General features: G+C 38.7%; 1 protein-coding gene across 1 annotated transcript in view; it reads right to left on the bottom strand.

The window, feature by feature from the left end:
- LOC122793068 overlaps window positions 1-19641 on the bottom strand; it is a 970692-nt gene that overhangs the window by 284331 nt on the left and 666720 nt on the right. The window contains exon 21 of the mRNA XM_044060776.1: window positions 10544-10761. Within this exon, the coding sequence (XP_043916711.1) occupies window positions 10544-10761 (218 nt within the window). The remainder of the gene's footprint in view (window positions 1-10543; window positions 10762-19641) is intronic.

The raw sequence follows: 19641 nt of genomic DNA, 5'->3' as shown, positions 1-19641 counted from the left end.
GGTGCAACCTGCCCACAGTATTGGCCATCCATCTGATTTATGTCACTGTTTGTCACCATCTGGTCCTGCCTGGCAGCCAGCCATGCAAAGGCATCTCCTTTCCCTTCCTTATGTGTGATTTCCCATTCCTTGTCCATAGTCTGGTGTTCTCAAGCCAACAGTTGTTCATCATGTATAGGTATGTTTCCATCCACTGCTTTCCATCTTCTTTCAATGTATGCTGCCCCTGTCTGCCTGTTTCTGTCTTCCATGTTGTCTGTCTGCCCTTTCTACTTGTCTTTCTCCATCTGTTCCACCCACAGCTGTTTCTGGGTACCATTTCCATATACCCTTCTTTAGTAGGAATCATAAAAGAGGCTGTGTACCCCAATATGTACCCATTTTTCTCTGCTAAATTCAACCATTATGGTTTCCCTTCTCTGATTACCTTTGCTTGCCCATTCTCTCCCTTTCCAACTTCTGTCATTTCCTCCCCATGTTACTTTCAGCGCAGACAAACATTAGTCTATATGTTGGCCATTGTACTCCACTGTGTTGTGCTACTTGTGGTTGTCAGTCATTAGCTATTGCTGTGTCACTGCATTGAGTCTGAGGGTACACACTGACATGGCAGTGCTAGCATGCTTTATTTCTGACATCCTTCACATTAGACATGCCCTCTGCTTTCTGCTCTACTCCAGACCTTAGGGTAGCACAGTGCTGCCGATCCCATCAGTGATTCTGTTTTCTTATGTGGTCCTTTGTTTGACATGAAAGCATTGCACCCTGTCTGCTGCATTCCTAATTACCTCTTCAGTACTTGATGCAGTGATCTCTTTGCATATCATGTGCACTGTTTGTCTATGCATCCTAACTAACATGTAAGAAACAACAAGAGTAAGGCTGTGAAATAGTAATGTTTTCTTGTTGTGAAGTACACACTGCTGAGCATAATGTAAACTGCATGAAATATAGGACACGGAACATTTATTTTTTCAGGGGCTATGCCCCAAGTAGCCCCTGAAATAAGTACTTCACCCACACACCCAATATTTATAAATCCTGGATATGAGGCCACCCTAAGTTAGAGTAAAGGAAATAGTTGTGTTAGGGCACACTGAAGTATTTTCTTCAGTCTGTGGTAAAATGACCTTGGAGTTAGTATATATAGTTAGTATATATAGTTAGTAGTGGAGAGGGAGGTACAGAAATACATCACTCATTTCTAGGACATTGGGCTGCATTTTCAAAGGTTACGGTGAGGCATACATCTTGTGGTAACCATTTCCAGTCCAGAGACAGCCCGATCATTGCCCTTTATTATGAAGATATTCAGCATCTCTGTGGTCATTTAAATGCTAAGGATGTATTCTAGGGGAGTGGCTCATGCCAATTTTGTTCTCTCTTACAGAAATACCTGCGATAAGGAAGGCATTTATGCAGCTGAGTGATTCTGCTTGGCTACTTTAGGAACATCAGCTACCTATGTTAATGAACATGGCCAAAAGGTGGTGTCCAAAGGTAAGTGCCTGTGAGTTTATCAGACAGGTAGGTTTGTGAGGTGTGTGAATGTGTGCATGTGTGTATGACTACGTGTGAATATATGTAGAGATATGAGTGGTGTGTGTGTGTGTGTGTGTGTGTGTGTGTGTGTGTGTGTGTGTATTTATGTATGTATGAATGTGTGTGGGGAAGCTGTCAGACATTCTCCTAGAATAATAAGTAAATCCCAAAGTACTGGGGGTGGAGAACACTAGATATCAGGGGAACTCTTTATTTTTTGCCTTGAAGGCAAATGAAATAAAATAGAAAATAGTTTTACACCATGAAAGACATGGAGCAGGGGAAACACTAAACACCAGGAATAACTCTTCATATTGTGCCTTAAAGACATGTTAAAACTTAACAGAACAAAGTTTTGCAACATGAAAGATATGAGATGGGGAATGCTACACACCAGATCTACTCTGTGTAGCATACCCTAAAGGCACTTAAAAAGATTCAAATGCTGTAACTTTAGCACCAACACCCAGAGTTGCTTGTAAAATATTACCTGTTTAAAAAATGAAGTAAAATGAGGGTAAGTTTCAAAACCTGTATCCTTAGCTTACCAACAAGGAGGTGTAACCCACTGCATTGACTCATTAGTTTTGCCTTATAGCTGAGGGTTTTTTAATACTTTATAAGAAGTATGAAACTGTAATGTCTGACATTATTCACTGATTGTAATGGCCCATGAGTTACGAGGAACAAGGCAGATATAAGCGGCAACAGCAAGAGTGGTCTGTCAAATCAGGCACAGCTGAGAGGGATGGATTTGTGTCGGTGTGGGGGAGGCCTCAGTACAGAAATGGGAAGAACACTTGATGACACCAGGGAGACATTTTAAAGTAGTACTTAGACTCACTTAAAAAGTTAATAAAGCAACAGGTCGAGCATCACCGTGCACTTTATGAACACTATGAACATTAAAAAACAGAAACAATACAAAGCAAGCAATCACAAGAGCCATAAAATGCCTAGTCATGTACACCTTTAAGCAGGCAAACATTCTTGCCAACCTTTTCAAGCACTTAATAGTGCTCACTTCCCAAAATGAGCACAGCTGTACATGATAACTCTGGTGCAAATATCTGTTGACCAATCCAATTATCAAGACAAGCCTTAAAGGTAGCCAAAGTAGTACTTTGTTTGACATGTAGTGGTAACTTATTCTACAGGATAGGAACATGTTGAGTTAGGAACCTTTCCCTCCAGCAAATCTTGTTTATTTTTTGATATAGATTTAGATCCTTAGTGTGTGTATTTGTAGAGACATTGTTTTTTGGAAAGGAATGGGAAATCAAGCAAAGCTGGGTTTTTCATAATTGAAAAAGTGAGAACAATGACACTATGATTATTGATTGACTGTAAGGATCCATGATTTATGAGAGCAAGGACAAAAATAAGAAGAGACATTAGGAACATTCTGCCAACTCAAGGACAGGTAAGAGGTGTGTGTGTGTCGAGGGGAGTGCTTTTGGCAATGCAATGCAATACATTGGGTGCTAGTGTTGCCAACTGCAGGAAAATGCTGATTTGCACTTGCAGTTGTTAAAGGAAAATACCACGTTGAAACTCAAAAATATGCTTTTTTCTTTGCATCTTTGTTTTTTTAGGTGCTTCTTATACAATTGTAATATGTTATTCCACAAAATGGCAGACATGGGACCTAGCATGTTAACATGAACTTGTTTTAGTGATTTCTTGTCCCCTTCCCAGAATCCATTTCAAGTCCCCTATATACAAGTTAAGCTAGACCCAAGGAAGTGATGTTGTCTTACTAGTCCATTTAGATACAGTCAGCAGTGTGAGTTACAGGCCTCTTAAACACCCTTCTGCAGAAGAAGTGCTTCCATTTCATTTCTGAATGATGATCATATACATTTCTCTCAGAGGTTGTTTTAAGCCATTTAGAGCAATTTTACAACTCCAGCCAAGGAAAGTAGCTAAATCCCAGGCTTTTGTAAAGATTATAATTTGGTAGTTTTTAATGCTATGAGTATTGACAGACCCTTCATAACACTTTTCATGAGCTGAAACAGCTTTCACTGCAATCCAAGAGCTGTTAATAAACACTTCAAAGAACTGGTTTCTGCTGCTCTCCAGTATGTCTGCAACAAAGGGAAGATGTTTTTCTTTTCCTGTTATCCTAAATGCTGGAGAAATCTGCTAATTCTTCTTCTTTTGGCTGCTCCCGTTAGGGGTCGCCACAGCAGATCAACTGTTTCCATTTCTTCCTGTCCTCTGCATCTTGCTCTGTCACACCAACCAACTGCATGTCCTCTCTCACCACATCCATAAACCTTATCTTAGGCATCCCTCTTTTCCTGTTACCTGGCAGCTTCATCCTTAGCATCTTTTTCCCAATATACTCTGCATCCCTCCTCAGCACATGTCCAAACCAACGTAATCATGCCTCTCTGGCTTTGTCTCCAAACCTTCCAACCTGGGCTGATCCTCTAATATATTTATTCCTAATCCCGTCCATCCTTATCACACCCAGTGCAAATCTTAACATCTTCAACTTTGCCATGTCAAGCTCTGAATCCTGCCTTTTTGTCAATGCCACTGTCTCCAACCCATATAACATAGCTGGTCTCACTACCCTCTTGTAGACCTTCCCTTTCACTCTTACTGGTACTCGTCTGTCACAAATCACTCCTGACACTGTTCTCCACCCACTCCATCCTGCCTGTACTCTCTTCTTTACCTCTCTTCCACACTCACCATTACTCTGAACTATTTATCCCAAGTACTTAAACTCATCCACCTTCGCCACCTCTACTCCCTGCATCCTCACCATTCCTCTATCCTCCATGTCATTCACACACAAATATTCTGTCTTAGTCCTGCTGACCTTCATTCCTCTTCTCTCTAGAGCATATCTCCACCTCTCCAGGGTCTCCTCCACCTGTTCCCTACTCTCACTACAGATCACAATGTCATCTGCAAACATCATAGTCTACGGGGACTCCTATCTGATCTCGTCTGTCAACCTGTCCATCACCACTGCAAATAAGAAAGGGCTCAGAGCTGATCCTTGATGTAATCCCACCTCCACCTTAAACGCATCCGTCACTCCCACCACAGACCTCAACGCTGTCACACTACCCTCGTACATATCCTGTACAACTCTTACATACTTCTCTGACACTCCTGACTTCCTCACACTATACCACAACTCCTCTTTAGGCACCCTGTCATATGCTTTCTCTAAATCTACAAAGATACAATGCAACTCCCTCTGACCTTCTCTGTACTTCTCCATCAACGCTCTCAGAGCAAACATTGCATCTGTAGTGGTCTTTCCTGGCATGAAACCATACTGCTGATCACTAATCATCACCTCCCTTTCTAACCTAGCTTCTACTACTCTTTCCCATAACTTTATGCTGTGGAGAAATCTGCTAATATGGTTGCTATTATTGCTCAAAAATATTTTACAAGCACAGTACAAAAATGTACAACTATCTGCTCTTAAATTTGTATTTTTTTTACTGAGGCACAAATGTCTTCATGTATTACATTTTCCTACTTATGTTGCATTGCTACCCTTTGATTTGTTATATTGCAGAATACAAACACTTCATCAAAGCCATAATCATTGAGCATGACAAAACAGTAGTTGTATGAGACTAACAGTACTTTCTATAAAACTGCTGCTGTTACAGAAACTACCACCTACAAGTGGATCATCATGGAAAATATGTGGCTATCTATTAGGATTGCCATCATTTTAGATGCCCAAAGTGGGACTACTATATAAAAACTTGGGATTGTCTAGGACAGACAATGTCATCATCAAATGAAAAATAATTATTTTCACCTTATTACCAAACTAAAGACTCTATGATGTGTAATGGTTGTTTACACCGATTTATATAAATATTACTTAAATGTAGTATCAAAGCTTTCTGTGACATTTGAGAATAGTCAGGTAATATTTTTTCTTGTAAAATATCAAAACAGTTGCCATTTTTCATTCCCTCTCCCCACAGGACAGAACATCTCAAAGCAGTACTGTTATGCACAAAGAGAGACAGGTGGTAACTTTATCAATTAAGTTCCCTGATATTTCTTCTCTGCGATGTAGGCAGTGGAGAAAAGTGTATTTATTTATTTATTTATTTATTTATTTATTGCGGCTGATCTGCTGCCATCAACAGGGCTAATTGCTTATGAAATATTTTAGGTAGTACCTGACTGGATGAACTATAGATTTCCCTGTCTGTGCACTTTTTCATGCAGGTGAAGACAAATTTGTCTGCCAACATATGTGAGAAGTTAAATTTAAAAAAGTGGGTGGGCTTTCTCTTCCTTTGATTGCATGGTAAGAAAATGAAAGTTTTATAAAACACAAGCAGTTTTTTTTTTGGTACTTAGACAATACTGGAACCATATTACACATGAGAAAAGCATCCTAAGGGTTGAATTAAACTATAGGACTGAGTGGACTTTTCCTTTAAATGCAATTCAGAGAAATGAAAATTAGCAGATAATGAAGTCTTTCTTCATGTGGCTAATGCCTCTGAATTGCAAATATGTGCATCATGTTAACAGACCTTTTTTGGCATAGCCAGTATTGGGGTTCTTTCTAAATCCCTGGGATTGTATTACTTGTTCTTATTTGTGACAGTCTTCTATTTATTATTCCTTTTTAACTTTACTAGCTGGTTGTTAAAGGAGTTTTAGTTGATACAATACATATCTTCTGAAATGTGGAATCCCAGGTATATACTAATCTGAAACTCTAGTTTCACAGATAGATACAAGCGCATGTTTGACACGTACCATTTCATTCATTCTCTTGGTCTCTGTAGATTAGGTATCATCCCCCTACCACTAAAATACAACCTTCAACATGATGATGGATTAGTGCTTTGCTCTAATGAACCCCCCCAAAAATCCATTGGTTTTAATTGACTGATCAGTTGTATTATTATGTTCTTTTCGGATGAAAACTATTTAGATAAATATAGTTTGATAATTTACCTACATCCACAGGAAGTAGTAAAGAGAACAAGAGATGAGCGGACAACAGCAATGTTATTAATGAGTCAGCTGGCAATGCTGCCATTGAAGGATGCATGCACAGTTCAGTTGTAAGAAACATTTGGGGTCCAATGGATATGGAATAAGGCATAGCAATCTCTGGACTCTGAGAGTATAGACTGGGTAAGAAAACAAAGAATGCAGCATGGCAATATGTGTTCTTGTGGGATGAAACAGAAAATAAAGAAGGGAAAATTAAAAAGGCAAGACTGTTTTGACCTGAAAACTAAATGCTGAAAGAGGGAATGCCTGGTAAGTGTCTAATATATACAGACTAGCACAGAGACGGAGGAAAGATAGTGATATGTTAAGAGCAGGACCTGTGGAAGATAATTAAATTCATGGGAGACTTTAATCTTCCATTTGAGGAATTATCCAATATCTAGTGGAAGTCTAATGGGAGACAGATGAGCATGTGTAGTTCCCGTCCCCGGATCTATATTAGAACACAGAAGTTTTAAAACTTCTACTGTTCTAATATCAACCCCTATTCAGCGAACGCTTAAAATATCGAACATGCAGAACAGCAATTTTTTTCTCAGGGAAAAAATTTGCTGTTCCAAAACACATACACACAACACAAGCACACCAAAAAAAACAGCAATCCACACACATACTTAAAATCCTACATCTTACCCTACACTAAACTCTACATATACTACTATCTATCCACTTACATTAACCCAAACCCTAACCCTAAGTCTGTCACTATCGCACACTTACCTCACCTGCGCCCTAACCCTCACATCCACACAATCGCATACTTACCTGAACCCGACCCGTAACTTTTCACCACAGTGCTGAAAATAGCAAAGCCATAGAAATGGCCAACCAAATTCTTTCCCTGGGAAAAAATTTGGTGTTCTGCAGCTTCGCCATTTTCAGCATTCGCTGAATAGGGTTCGATATTACAACATTTGACGTTTCAAAACTTTGATGTTCTAATATAGACCCGTGGTCTCCAATAAAGAAAAGCAACTATTCCATTATAGTCCTCACCAATAGAGGTGACACGACAGGGATAGAATTGAAATAGCCAGATGAGTACAGGTATTATACCACCATATGGGCCATGATTCCTGGAGTATTGTTTTGTAATGCATCATACACAGAGGTCTTGAAACAGAGTGTTGACTTTAGTATTTTAGGAATCACAACAGAAAATCATATGGATATGTGCCAGTAGGAGCAGCTAACAGTGGAGGAACTATGAAATTAGCTCCCTATGGAGTAAGGAACAGAATGAGTCTTGTATCAAGTGAGCAGGGATATGTGTAAAGGTGTGAGAATCAGCTCAGCTAAAGACTGCAGAAAACAGAATAGTAAATGAAACAAAGAGGCATGTAAAAGAATGGAAAGTGTGTGTGTGTGTGTGTGTGTGTGTGTGTGTGTGTGTGTGTGTGTGTGTGTGTGTGTGTGTGTGTGTGTGTGTGAGTGCGAGTGAGCGTATGCACGCGTGTGCGCATGTGTGTGTGTGTGTGTGTGTGTGTGTGTGTGTGTGTGTGTGTGTGTGTGTGTGTGTGTGTGCGTGTGTGCAAAAGTGTTTCTTTATGGGTCTGTGTTTCTGTCTGTGTGTATGGCAATAAAAAAAGAAATAAAAGCATAAAAACATCAGGAAAAAAATCATAAAGTTATTCTAGTTCTCCAAGTCTTCCTTAGAGAAACAAGGGTCTACAGGAGTGAATAGTGAATAATGGTCTGGCTGTTTAGCACAGAGGATTAATATTATTTGCTCCCAACAAACTACAGCTTGTGATCTAGTATTTGATTCCCGAGGTATCCTAGAGTGTGGCTTTGAGAAAGACAATTGACCACATTGTATTTTAGGGTCACTGCTAAAAAGAGACTTGTGTCTAATGGTTTACCCATTTAGGAAATAAATTAAAAATAAATAAATAAATAAGAGCATAATTTTGTACATTAGAAAACATGAAAATATGTAGTATGCTGATGAGCTGGAAAAACAAAATGGGGTATTCCTAGCATACATGATATCAGAAAAAATACTAAATTAATTCTTCCCTACATATTCATAGAAGATAGATGAAAAAGAATAAACATTCTTTTCCTTTATTCCATTTACCCTAGGAAGTGGAGTAAGTAAAGTCATAATTCTTTCCTCCAGGCTTGTTTTTGGACTTAAAGTGAGATTGGAAATTTCACAAATCCACAGTTAAGGAAGTACTTTCCAATTTGGATGGCATCGCATAGCTCTGAAGAGGGCAGCCACGTATAGAACAGAAATGTACATTTTCCTTTTATCTTAATCTTTTCTGCAATTCTAGCATCACAGTGCCATTCTAAATGCCATTGATATTCTAGTTTGTGGTATGATTTATAGCTAAGAGTGCTTGTTCTGATAATACAGTGCACTTTGCCTCAATAAGTATGCATCAGATAGGCAAAAGACTTTATGAAGTCTCACCACTGCATTCACTTACACAGGAGGGTATTATAATTTCCTAATTTATTCGGATGTCTCTGCTAAGAGGACCAGTTTATGTTTTCCTTGAATCTAACTGATTTTTTGGGACATAGAAATAGGAGCAAGAATAGTCTAGTGATCACAAGGACAGTAATATGCCTAGCCATGTACTCTTTTAGGTGGACATACTTAAAAGTGCTTGTCTCCCTTTGTAAATACTGAAGAGTGCTCACTTCCCAAATCAAGCAGGGCTATACATGGTAATCTTGGTGTAAATTTGTGCTCACCCATCCAGTCATTCAAAATAATATTTCACTCGACCTTTAGTGGTATTATTCCACTGACCGGAAATACATTGAGTTCGGAACCTATCTCTCTAGAGGGTTTTGTTTATTTGTTGGTATGAATTTAGGTGTCTGTAGACCCACTTGTCTTGCAAAAAAACAGGACATCAAATTTTGTTAGTGGTCATTTTCTAAACAACATACCCTGGACTTAAGAGAAGCGGTTGAATTTGATTTTGTTTAAGATCAGACCTATAATGCCAAGTCACGTTTTTTGGCTGAGCTCTGAAGTCAGAAATCTGCCACTGGAAACTTACATGTAAAAGAAAAAGCTGACAGTCTGCAGCTCTTTCTAAGAATTTTAATTGTGTAGTGAGATTGCTATAGCAAAACTGTTGACATGTTACTTGAAGGATGCAGCAACCTCTTCCATTTTATAACAAATTCTTCAGCATGATGGATACAGAGTGATGACAAGTGTAAGGAAAAACAATATGAGATTTCAAAGAAGGCCACTATACTGTACAAAAGATTGCAGAATAAGGACACTGAGGAACTGGTATCTAATCCACAATTTCTTATTCTGTAGTTACAAGGAAAATACTGATGAAAACAATTATATTTGGTTGTAAATCTTTAACTGTTCCTCCAAAAAGGGAGGCTTAAAACTGAATGTAAGTTATTAAAATGCAGTTATCCATTCTGAAAATGAGTGCTTTTAGGAACAGTTGATTAAAGAGCAAGAATATTGTATGACAACCATGACTAACAAAGCCTATTATGTCATGTAAAGTTTAAAATAAATGTTTAGACAGACTGAGAAACTCAGAAACTGTAATACAAGGACAAAATGTTGAATGATTGCTCCCATATAGCAGTTTATATTTTTCTTACATAAAGAAACACATGATGTCACTGCATGACCACATCTGTACTTAATACTTTGATATTCTTGGATGCCTGATAAGCAGGAGCCTCCCCTGAACGTGTTTGACAGCAGTTTTTATTAACTGTCAAGGACTACCAGCCACATTATTTACACATGAGCAATGACAGGTATTATGTGGGCAGTCTGGAAACAACATTTATTACAATATAGACAGCCTGTATAACCAGTTTTTATGAAACATAATAGAACTAGCAAAGCAGTCTGCCTGCAACCATTTATAGGTGTTGTTAAGACCTTCAGCTTTACTGTTGTATGACATCATTGTATATATTCAGAATAAAGGTGCAACAGACTGTTTCAACTCTCACTTACATCATTGCCAAATAATTTCGAAAAAATTCCTGGAGCTGGGAAGCCTGTTGTAGCTTAGCCCTGTTGTCTCTGATCCTGATTCTCAGCTGTTCCCAAGCTTGCAGTGTTCCACGGATCTCTCTGCCCAGTACTCGGACCCTGTCGGGGCAGATGTCTTTCAGATGAGCAGACTGCTTTTCCATCTCTTCCACCTCTCTTTTAATAGCCTCTGCATCTGCCTGAGAAGATGGATAAAGTAAGTATAAATTAGGAGACTGAAAGTTTTCAGAAAGTATAAATTTGTTGCACAGTTCCTTTTATTGTACATTTAAAAATTGTCCCCAAGCAGTAGCATAAAATGATGATAACTTCATAAAACATCTTGATTTGTTTTATTTTCATATCAATCTTTTCAGAACAATATGAGCAATATGCAAATCAGATCTCAGTTTCATACCTCATCTGAAGAGCAAACTTCATAAGAGCATAGAATCCCACAGGGCAGTAGATAAGTCTCCATTTTACAAAACAGGAAAAAGGGCTTGCACGGGACTAGATCCCAGGACTTTCTGTCCTGGAAGTGGACCTTGTAGGAAATTAACAAGCATGCCACCAGAATGCTGTTCTCTGCAGCTTAGTCACATGGTATTCTGTCATTCTGGATCTCAGTTTTTTAACCAATGACCATCAAGTTAAAGCAACATCAGAGATAGGAATGAGGAATGCAGAGATATTCTTGTTGGTAGGATAAACGTGCATCATATGGTTCTAAAAATAATACCGAACATCTCTGATACTAGTGCCAGTGCGTCTGTTGAAGGCTGGGTAAGTATGGCCTACCAACAGTTTTCAAATCTTCCTTCTGTCAAGGCATATGTCAAAGTAAGAGAAAATATCTTTACTGAACCCTGAATCATTTGACAGTCAGCCATGGATAAAAGGTCTACTGAACCTAGATTTGAAACTAGACTACCAACAACAAAAGACAAACAGTGCTGGTATAGCACAGACAGACTGCACAGGATGCAAAACCAGTAACTTAAATGAGGAAAGCTTTTCTGAAATTAAAGCGAATGTACTGAGCAGGCTGTCCTTATTTTATGGCTGGCTTTCATTCTGTCTTCACTTTCAAGGAGGAAGTGTTGTATTCATTTTGCTGTACAACTGGATTTACACTGCATTCTGACAGAATAGCACTTCTTCACACCAACTTGAAGGACCTGAAAAGGTCAGACTATGACAGAACATGTATCTGCGTATGGATAAGTTCATTAAGTCACATCGGGTACGTGAGGTGAGTCCACAGCAAACAGTGCTGGTCTCTGGCCATTCATTGTTTAGTAATCTTGGCCTGTTATTAGACCCTCATAGCTAGCAGATTATTGCTAGGCTAATGACCCCAGGGGCTTTTTAAGCTTAGCCATGCTTTACAGATGTAGCTGACAAGTTTTGATACCCTAGGGTTATTTTAAGGGATATATGCAGGCTTGGCATTGGTGATCATGCATTTATAGTCTCTGACTACTAGAGACATAGATGCCAGAACAGGGATATATTTCTGGTTCCTCATCCAGTGTTCCAAGTTATGCTTGAATGGGTTAGGGAAGAACTCTGCTTCACTTGGATGGAAAGCCTGTTCAAGACAATAGGTTGTCTCTGAGAAACATATTTGCCACTCCAACATGTCCCATTTATGTTGCAGACAAGGTTTAGGTCCCTAGTCTGGGTAATCCTGATGTTATTTGTTTTATGGATGTGCAACAGATTAGTCAGAATGGGATCAGACAATGCTTTTAGGCCAGGCATAGACCACTTCTCAGCAATCTATAACAGACTGAATACAGGGAAAGGGCTTTGATGTGGTCTGTGTATGAAATGCTGTTTAGGACATATATTCTTTTTGCGAGTAACCTCTGTGTGTGCTCCATTTTTTGCATATGCCTGATTAGGGGTGTACCAAAGGTCATTGTCCTCAATGATTGGTCTGATAAGGGCCATGTACAGTGGAACAATGATATCATTGGACTTAGATGTCATACCCTTGTTTATATGTTGAGCAATATAGAATGATTTCCTTACTGCCATAAACACATGGTGGTCAAAGACTAGGTTACTGTGTACATGTGTTCCCATATCCCTGACCACTGGGTCTATTGCTAGGATTGTGTTATCAATGTGGTAGTTACCAGCAGTGGATGTCTTCTCAAGGGATAATATTATGCATTTCATGGTATTGAGCTTTAGACTCAGGCTTTGGCATCAATTATTAGTCTGGGTCAGTTGTTGGAGGGTATTTGTGTCATGGGGGAAGGAGTTTCTATGACTGTAGCTAATTTACAATATTCTTAAAACTTGGTCAGCCAGAAGCCCTTGACATTGGCCTTGACTTCAGAGAAGTAAATGCCACAAAGGAGAAGCCCAAGCACTGGGCCCTGAGGGAATCTGCTCTTTGTGGAGGTAGACTCCCCTATCCTAATGTCTAGGGTCATATCTGTGAGGTGGCTGGCTATCCGGTGGGTGACATGAGGATTATACCTAATTTCATGAATTTGTCTACAATGCCCTCAGGATGCTTCTAAAGTCTATAATTACCATAGTTGGTTGATGGTCTCCCCTTTGTGTAGAGGGATTAATGTTGCTGTCCTCCATTCCACTTGAACATAGCCAGTTCTCAGGCTTTGGTTAAACGGGGATCCAAGTGGGTGTGCTCAGTCATGCTTTAAATTGTTTAAAAGGCAACCTGGGATGTTGTCTGGTCCCTCTGATACTATGTTTTTGACCTTGGAGAACACCGAGATGACATGATCTCTTCAGATAATAAACTGGGGAATGGAGGCAGGTATACTTTGGGGGATGACTGGAGGGGACAGGTGATGTTTTTTCCAAATATGTTAGCTAGTAGGTTGTTTATTACCTCTGGCTGAGTATGTGTGGTGCCATTCAAAAACAGTTCAGTGCATAGCTGAGTATTCCCTTTTAGATTTTGGATGTAGGTAAAGAATGTCTTGTAATTATCCTTCACTAGGGAAGCTAGTTTTGCTTCTTAATTGGCTTTGGAGGACTTGATAAGACATCTAATTTGTTTAAGTTAGAGAGGGATTTCTTCCTCTGCTGAGCCATTTCCCTCTTGTTCTTGGACAATAGTTTCTTTCTCTTGTTGTATAGCCTGTTTATACTGGGGGTCCACCAGGGTGGCTTGTTTTTTTCTGCAAGACCTGGTTTTAATCCAGTCAGATACAGTCAATTCTATACAACATCTTTAGTGGTTATACATGGCATTGGTGTACACCTCTGCATAGGGGTCTGTGTTATGTGTGTTTAAGGGGGCTTTTAAACTTTTTATACCATCATTTAGTAGGAGGTAATTTATCTTAAAAAAATTCTTCAGCATTTTTGAGATTGATGGGGTATCTGGTCTTATAATTACACTGAATGAGACTGAATTATGGTCTGATTTCACCAGGGAGGTCATCACACAGTGGGTAGGGTGCAATGCTCTCCTATGTTAGTGAGTACTATATCCAGGACATTCAAACCTGTTGTGGATATGCTGATTAGCTGTTACAGAGCATTTGCACTGACAAAGTCCAAGAACATCTGAGCCAGTGTATCTGTGGTTGTGTATGTTTCCCAGTTGATAGTAGGATAATTAGAATCATCCATGAGTATGGTGTTGGGCTGTATGGCAAGTGACTCCAGTATGTCCAGGTATGTGGTATGCTTTTTCTGTTTCATGGTGAGGACCTATAACTAGCTATGATGTGATAGAGGGTTTTGCCTGTAGTCAGTTAGACACAGAGTAGCTCAAGAGGTTTATACTGTTTGATCAGCCTTGAGGTGGACTTATCCTTAATGAAGATGGATACACTTCCATCTTTGGTTCTTTCATGCTCAATTTGTGGTCTGAATGCATGGAAGGCATTGTAGCCTGGCATGGCTGGGGTGCTTTCTGTACCTTTGAACAATGAACAGATGTCAGCATCCTCCAAAGTGAGGAGTGCTTCTAGGGAGTGCAATTTCTTTTTAGACTCCTAGCATTAAGCAGTAGTACCTTGCATTTATCTAGAGAGGATTTTATGTTGGGAGGCTGGTTATTCTAACACTGCCTAAAAAAGGCATAATAGGGTGGCTAATGCCTTTTCCAGTACCCAAAATACTAGAGGAGACAGGTGCAGACCATCTCTGGCAAAGCAGCATGGCCTGTTGACCATGTCTTTCCAGGCTGACAGATATTGGATCCCCTTGGACTGACATTAGAAGCTAAGGTAATTGTTAAAGTCAATCATTTTTGTTTGTATTGTGGCACATTTTGTTTCATTCTGAAGTGAACATTTACATTTGTCAATTTTTACCTTATTACATACTCAGAACTCCTTAGCTGTTCTGACACATTCTGTTTTCTATAGCAGGTCTGCAGGCTCAAGTTGAAAGGCCTACCTTCTACTCCTCAGTATGCATCAGAAGGAAACTATCAGTTCCTTCTAGCCTGAGACAGACTGCAAGCATACACAAGTGGAATTTATAAGTATGATTTTAGAATCCCTATAATATGTATGGAATTAAGCGTAAGAAAAAATAGTACTACAATGAAAATGGCACACTTTTATCCTAAGGTGGGGCACACCAGCAAGCTGGATGCCCCAGTACGGCAAATGCTGTGTGAATTCCTCATAAAAAAGCTAAACACAATACAGTTGTGTAGTTTTGAAGAAAATTGTGAAAGGACCTATGCAGAACAGAAGCCTTAATTACAGCTAGCCATGCCAAGGACTGAAAAAAAAATCCCCACTGCTATTTCAAGTAAACAGTTGTAAGTGCTACCGTTCCTTCACTTACTCTACTGGTACATTTTCAGAATAAGAATAAGAGCAAATATTTATTTCTGTTGACAAAGTATAAATCCGAAAATGTGTAAGTCTTAGGGATGGTTTTGCAATTAACAACAAAGATGTGTATTCAGTTCAAAATCGGAGCTTCTTCTTTGAATTGCTTTATTAATAAGTAAAGCCATTCAATCTATTCAATCATTGAAGATATGCTGCACTAAATGTTACAACGATACATATATGTTTATATCTATTGCTTTTATACCTTGATAAAGGCTCGACAAATGTCCAAATAAGCTTGACACTTGCGTGTTTACCTGTCTTTTGTACAACTGAGTTAAATATAAAATTTACATTTACATTTACTTAGCTTAATGAGTATTCTGTCTTCTCCAGGACCATGAATTCTACATTAACTATGGAGCTGCCTTGCATGCATAGCTCTCAACCTTTCATCTCCAAACTGTGCATTGGTGCCACTCATAATGTAGAACAATTGAACAGCTTACTAACAACTTCAACTAGGAAGCTCACAGGATAGTTACAATCTGTTACTCTATACTTTTAAAACATTTGCTTGATGAATTAATATGATTAAGTACCGCTTACTATGGATAGAAATTAAAACACTTCTTAGCACTGAACATGTGACAGATCCCTTCAATGTGGAATTGTGAGGAACGTGGACTTTTTAAAACTCAAAATAAGGAACTTTCCTTCATTGATGTCCCTTGAGAGGTATGTTTGCATGTTCTTTGGTGAAAATAAACATATGCCTGTGATACACCAGGTGCAAAGGCTCCAAGGATCTAAACTATATTCTGCATACCACCCTCTCTAGAATCTCACATCCACTTGCAGTATTTCCTTTGTTGAACTTTTGTAAAAGCTTGTCACAAACTGAAAATTTAAAGATATGCATTTTCAAAATTAAATGTATCAGCATTTGCTCCTAAAAGCCCTTAAGTTTCCACCTTTCTCTTTTCTTATGGACTTATTAACTCAGTTTTTCCTACTATCCCTTGTACAGCACAGCAGTCCAAAATGTGACTGTTATCTTTGCAGACATAAGTAGGCTGCAGACATCAAAATATGGAAGTATCTGCAGGGCTAAGAATCAGAAGAAAGTGGCTGAAGCCATCATTTTTATATATTTAGGAAAAAAAGCAAAAATGGCTTTGGGTGCAGTAAGGCACAGAAAAAATATGTGAATAAACAAAAGAGTAACTGTAGCCGAACTTACACGAACCAACAAAATTTATTAAAGGACTAAAAATGTAAGCGCTTTCACAATAGTTAATATTGCTTCATCAGACCTGAAGTGTTTACATTTTTAGTCATTTAATAAACTTTGTTGGTTTGTGTAAGTTCAGCTGCAGTTACTCTTTTGTTTATTCACATATTTATATATTTATTGACATTTGATTACCAGGAAAGTCCGACTGGGTAGGAGCCTATCTTTAGCGGAGGCCTCAGGGGGGGGGGGGGCTCCAAAGTATTACAAAACAGTTTAAGAAGAATAAATTTACAGTCACTAAAAATAATACAAAAATCAACTACAGTTTAAATAATTATACCAAATTAGACATCATATGAAAACATGGGTTAAGAATAGATACAAGTTATATGACAATGATTTAACAGAGATATTTTAGCCAGTTTACAGAGAAAGTAAAAGTATGTTACTGTATTACAAACAGGAAATGCAATACAATGTAGGAGAAAATCAGGCACAGGGTTTATTTAGAGAGAAAACCAGAGGAGAAAAATTGATAGACATAAGGAAGTAAGTGAAGAAGGGAAAGAAAGTAGGTGTAGGGTATAAAATACCTAGGTACTAGTTCACATTTAGGGATATAGTTTATCCTGGTGTTGAAGAAGAACAGAGCTAGATTTTGACTAGGAAGTCTTTCAGAATGATTTTGAAGGATGGGAGGGAGGGTATTGACCTGAGCGATAGAGATAAGGAGTTCCAGGCCTTAGCATCATGGTACAAGTACAGACAATGCCAAGCAGATTTGATAGATTTGTGGACAAACAGGAGTTTTTGGTCATTGGAACATAATAACATACTGGGAACTTAGTTGTGTAGAATGTGCTAGACAAGCAGATTGATTCTGGATAATTTATAGGTGGCAAGAAGCTGTTTATATGTTAGTTGATGGGTAGTTCTAATCAGGTTAGGCTTTTTAGTGCTATACAATGGTGGGTTCTAAAAGGAGTGTTTGCTGCAAATTTAGCGACTTTGTTATACCATTGTCCTAGTTTTGATTTTTGTGATTCTTAAAGGTTAGTAAGGATGGGAGCACCATAAAGAAGTGGAGAGGGGGATTAGTAGTGGCAAGTGTAGTGTTAGTTGTGCTGGTGAAAAAGCTTTTGGCTCTATAAAGCATCACTAGTTTTTGATGATTTTTACTTATGCAATTTTGTATATGCAGGTCAAATTTAAGATCATCATCCACTGTCATCCCTAATAATTTGCTATGAGAAGTAACTACAATGGTTGTATTATAAAGAGAGAGGAGATTATATTTTATTTTTTCATGGAAGAAGGATTTGGGGGGAAAAGTAGTTTATTTCCTTTGGGTTAAGCCTGAGTTGTGAGTTACAAGACCATGTTTCAGTTGCTTTTAAAGCTTCCTGACTAATTTTTTGGAGGTGTGCCATGCTGTCAGATGTGCAAATGAATGTGTTGTCTTTTGCATGCTGTATTAGGGAGACCTGTTGTGTGAACGTGGGGAGGGTGTTTTACTGGGACTGTTAAAGAAGACACCAAAGATAGAGCCTTGTGTTACACTGGTGGTGACTGGGGGTATGGAGAGAGGGTGGGGTGTCATTTTACTGACTGATATCTATTGGATAGGTAGCTTTTGAAGCCTAGAAGGGTGGGTTGTAAGAGAACTAATGATGACATCTGACATAGATATTTGCTGTGAAAAACTGTGTCAAAGGCATTAGACAAGTCTAAAAATAAGGGTGGGGGGACTAGTTTGAAATTATCTCTAGCTTTGTTGACAGTGTCTATATATAGTTAGAAGTTATGTTCATGCTAGATGTGGGGGAGTTAGAGTTTATGCCCAACCAATTGACATTCACATCACCTAGCAGTATTTTGCCTTGTGGAATTGTTATGATATCCAATGCAGGAAAGCTTCCAGTATAGCTCTATTGTTTCCAGGAAGGATGTAAAAAACAGTGAAATATATTTGTTTCTAATTGTTTAATTTCAGGAAAGTAATAAGAAGCTCGGCTGAACTGAATGTTGGGAAATATTAATGCTTCATATAGTTATTAAATTAGATATTAAAGGTTCATGTAGTAAGAGAACCAGATTGTTTTGCTTACTTATTTAACCTGATCACACACCTAGCACAAATGCTTCTGCACTATGCTGACTGACCCCTTATATACAGCTTTCACTCTGATCTTTACTCCATCTGGGATTAGACTCCAGCAGAATGCAGCCCTGCAGAAGCCTGACTATATTTATTGTCCAGGAAAGAAAGCAAGATGTCACCTTCTCAGAGTCAATGCACAGCGAGTCTACTGATGAAAAATAATTGTAGTCAACACAGGTTTGCTGGAGGTATTGATGGGTACCATGTCCCTGTGCTAGTGAGGCAGCCATCTTACCAGTGCAATTTGGACTGCTGTCACCGTCCTTTTAACATAATTATTCTTTGCAATGAATTGCCTCTCAGAGTCTTATTGCTTTCTGTTTTAAGATGTCATTTTTCCCCTGAAATCCTCCTCCAGATCCATCAACTTTCACTGCCTTGGTAACACTTCAAGCATTACTAAAAGACTGAAATCACCCCTCTGTTTTGTGCTGATCACCCTCTTTTAGTGTATTTTCTTTTTAGATTCTACACCAGCCTCCCAAATATATATGACCAAATATGGTGACCCCACATTGCATCCAAGTGTAAGAACTCCTTGTGTAGGGATGTGTCTGCCTTAGTTGATGCTCCCAGACACCACATCTCTAAAATCCATTGATAACATATTCATTATTACCTTCCTTCCTGTGTGAATAAATTAGCACTTTATGGGGTGTTTTAGCCATTGTTATCCCACAGCTGACCCAACAATGTGTTCTCTTTTGTACTTTGGATGACATTTGACAATACTAATTTAAACACTTTTCTTCTGGCCGGGGGTGTTATTCTGGAACTTAAAGTGCATCTGCCTTTCCTCAACATTCCTGTCTTGAGAGTATTGCACTGAATAAAAAATGTAAGCCATATGCACACATCTCATACAGTGCAGGAAAACTTCATTACCAAACTACAT

Source organism: Protopterus annectens, chromosome 1.part0, assembly GCF_019279795.1.
Source record: "Protopterus annectens isolate FY-2018-M chromosome 1.part0, PAN1.0, whole genome shotgun sequence".
Lineage (NCBI taxonomy): Eukaryota > Metazoa > Chordata > Ceratodontiformes > Protopteridae > Protopterus > Protopterus annectens.
This window is presented reverse-complemented; position numbering and strand designations above follow the sequence as displayed.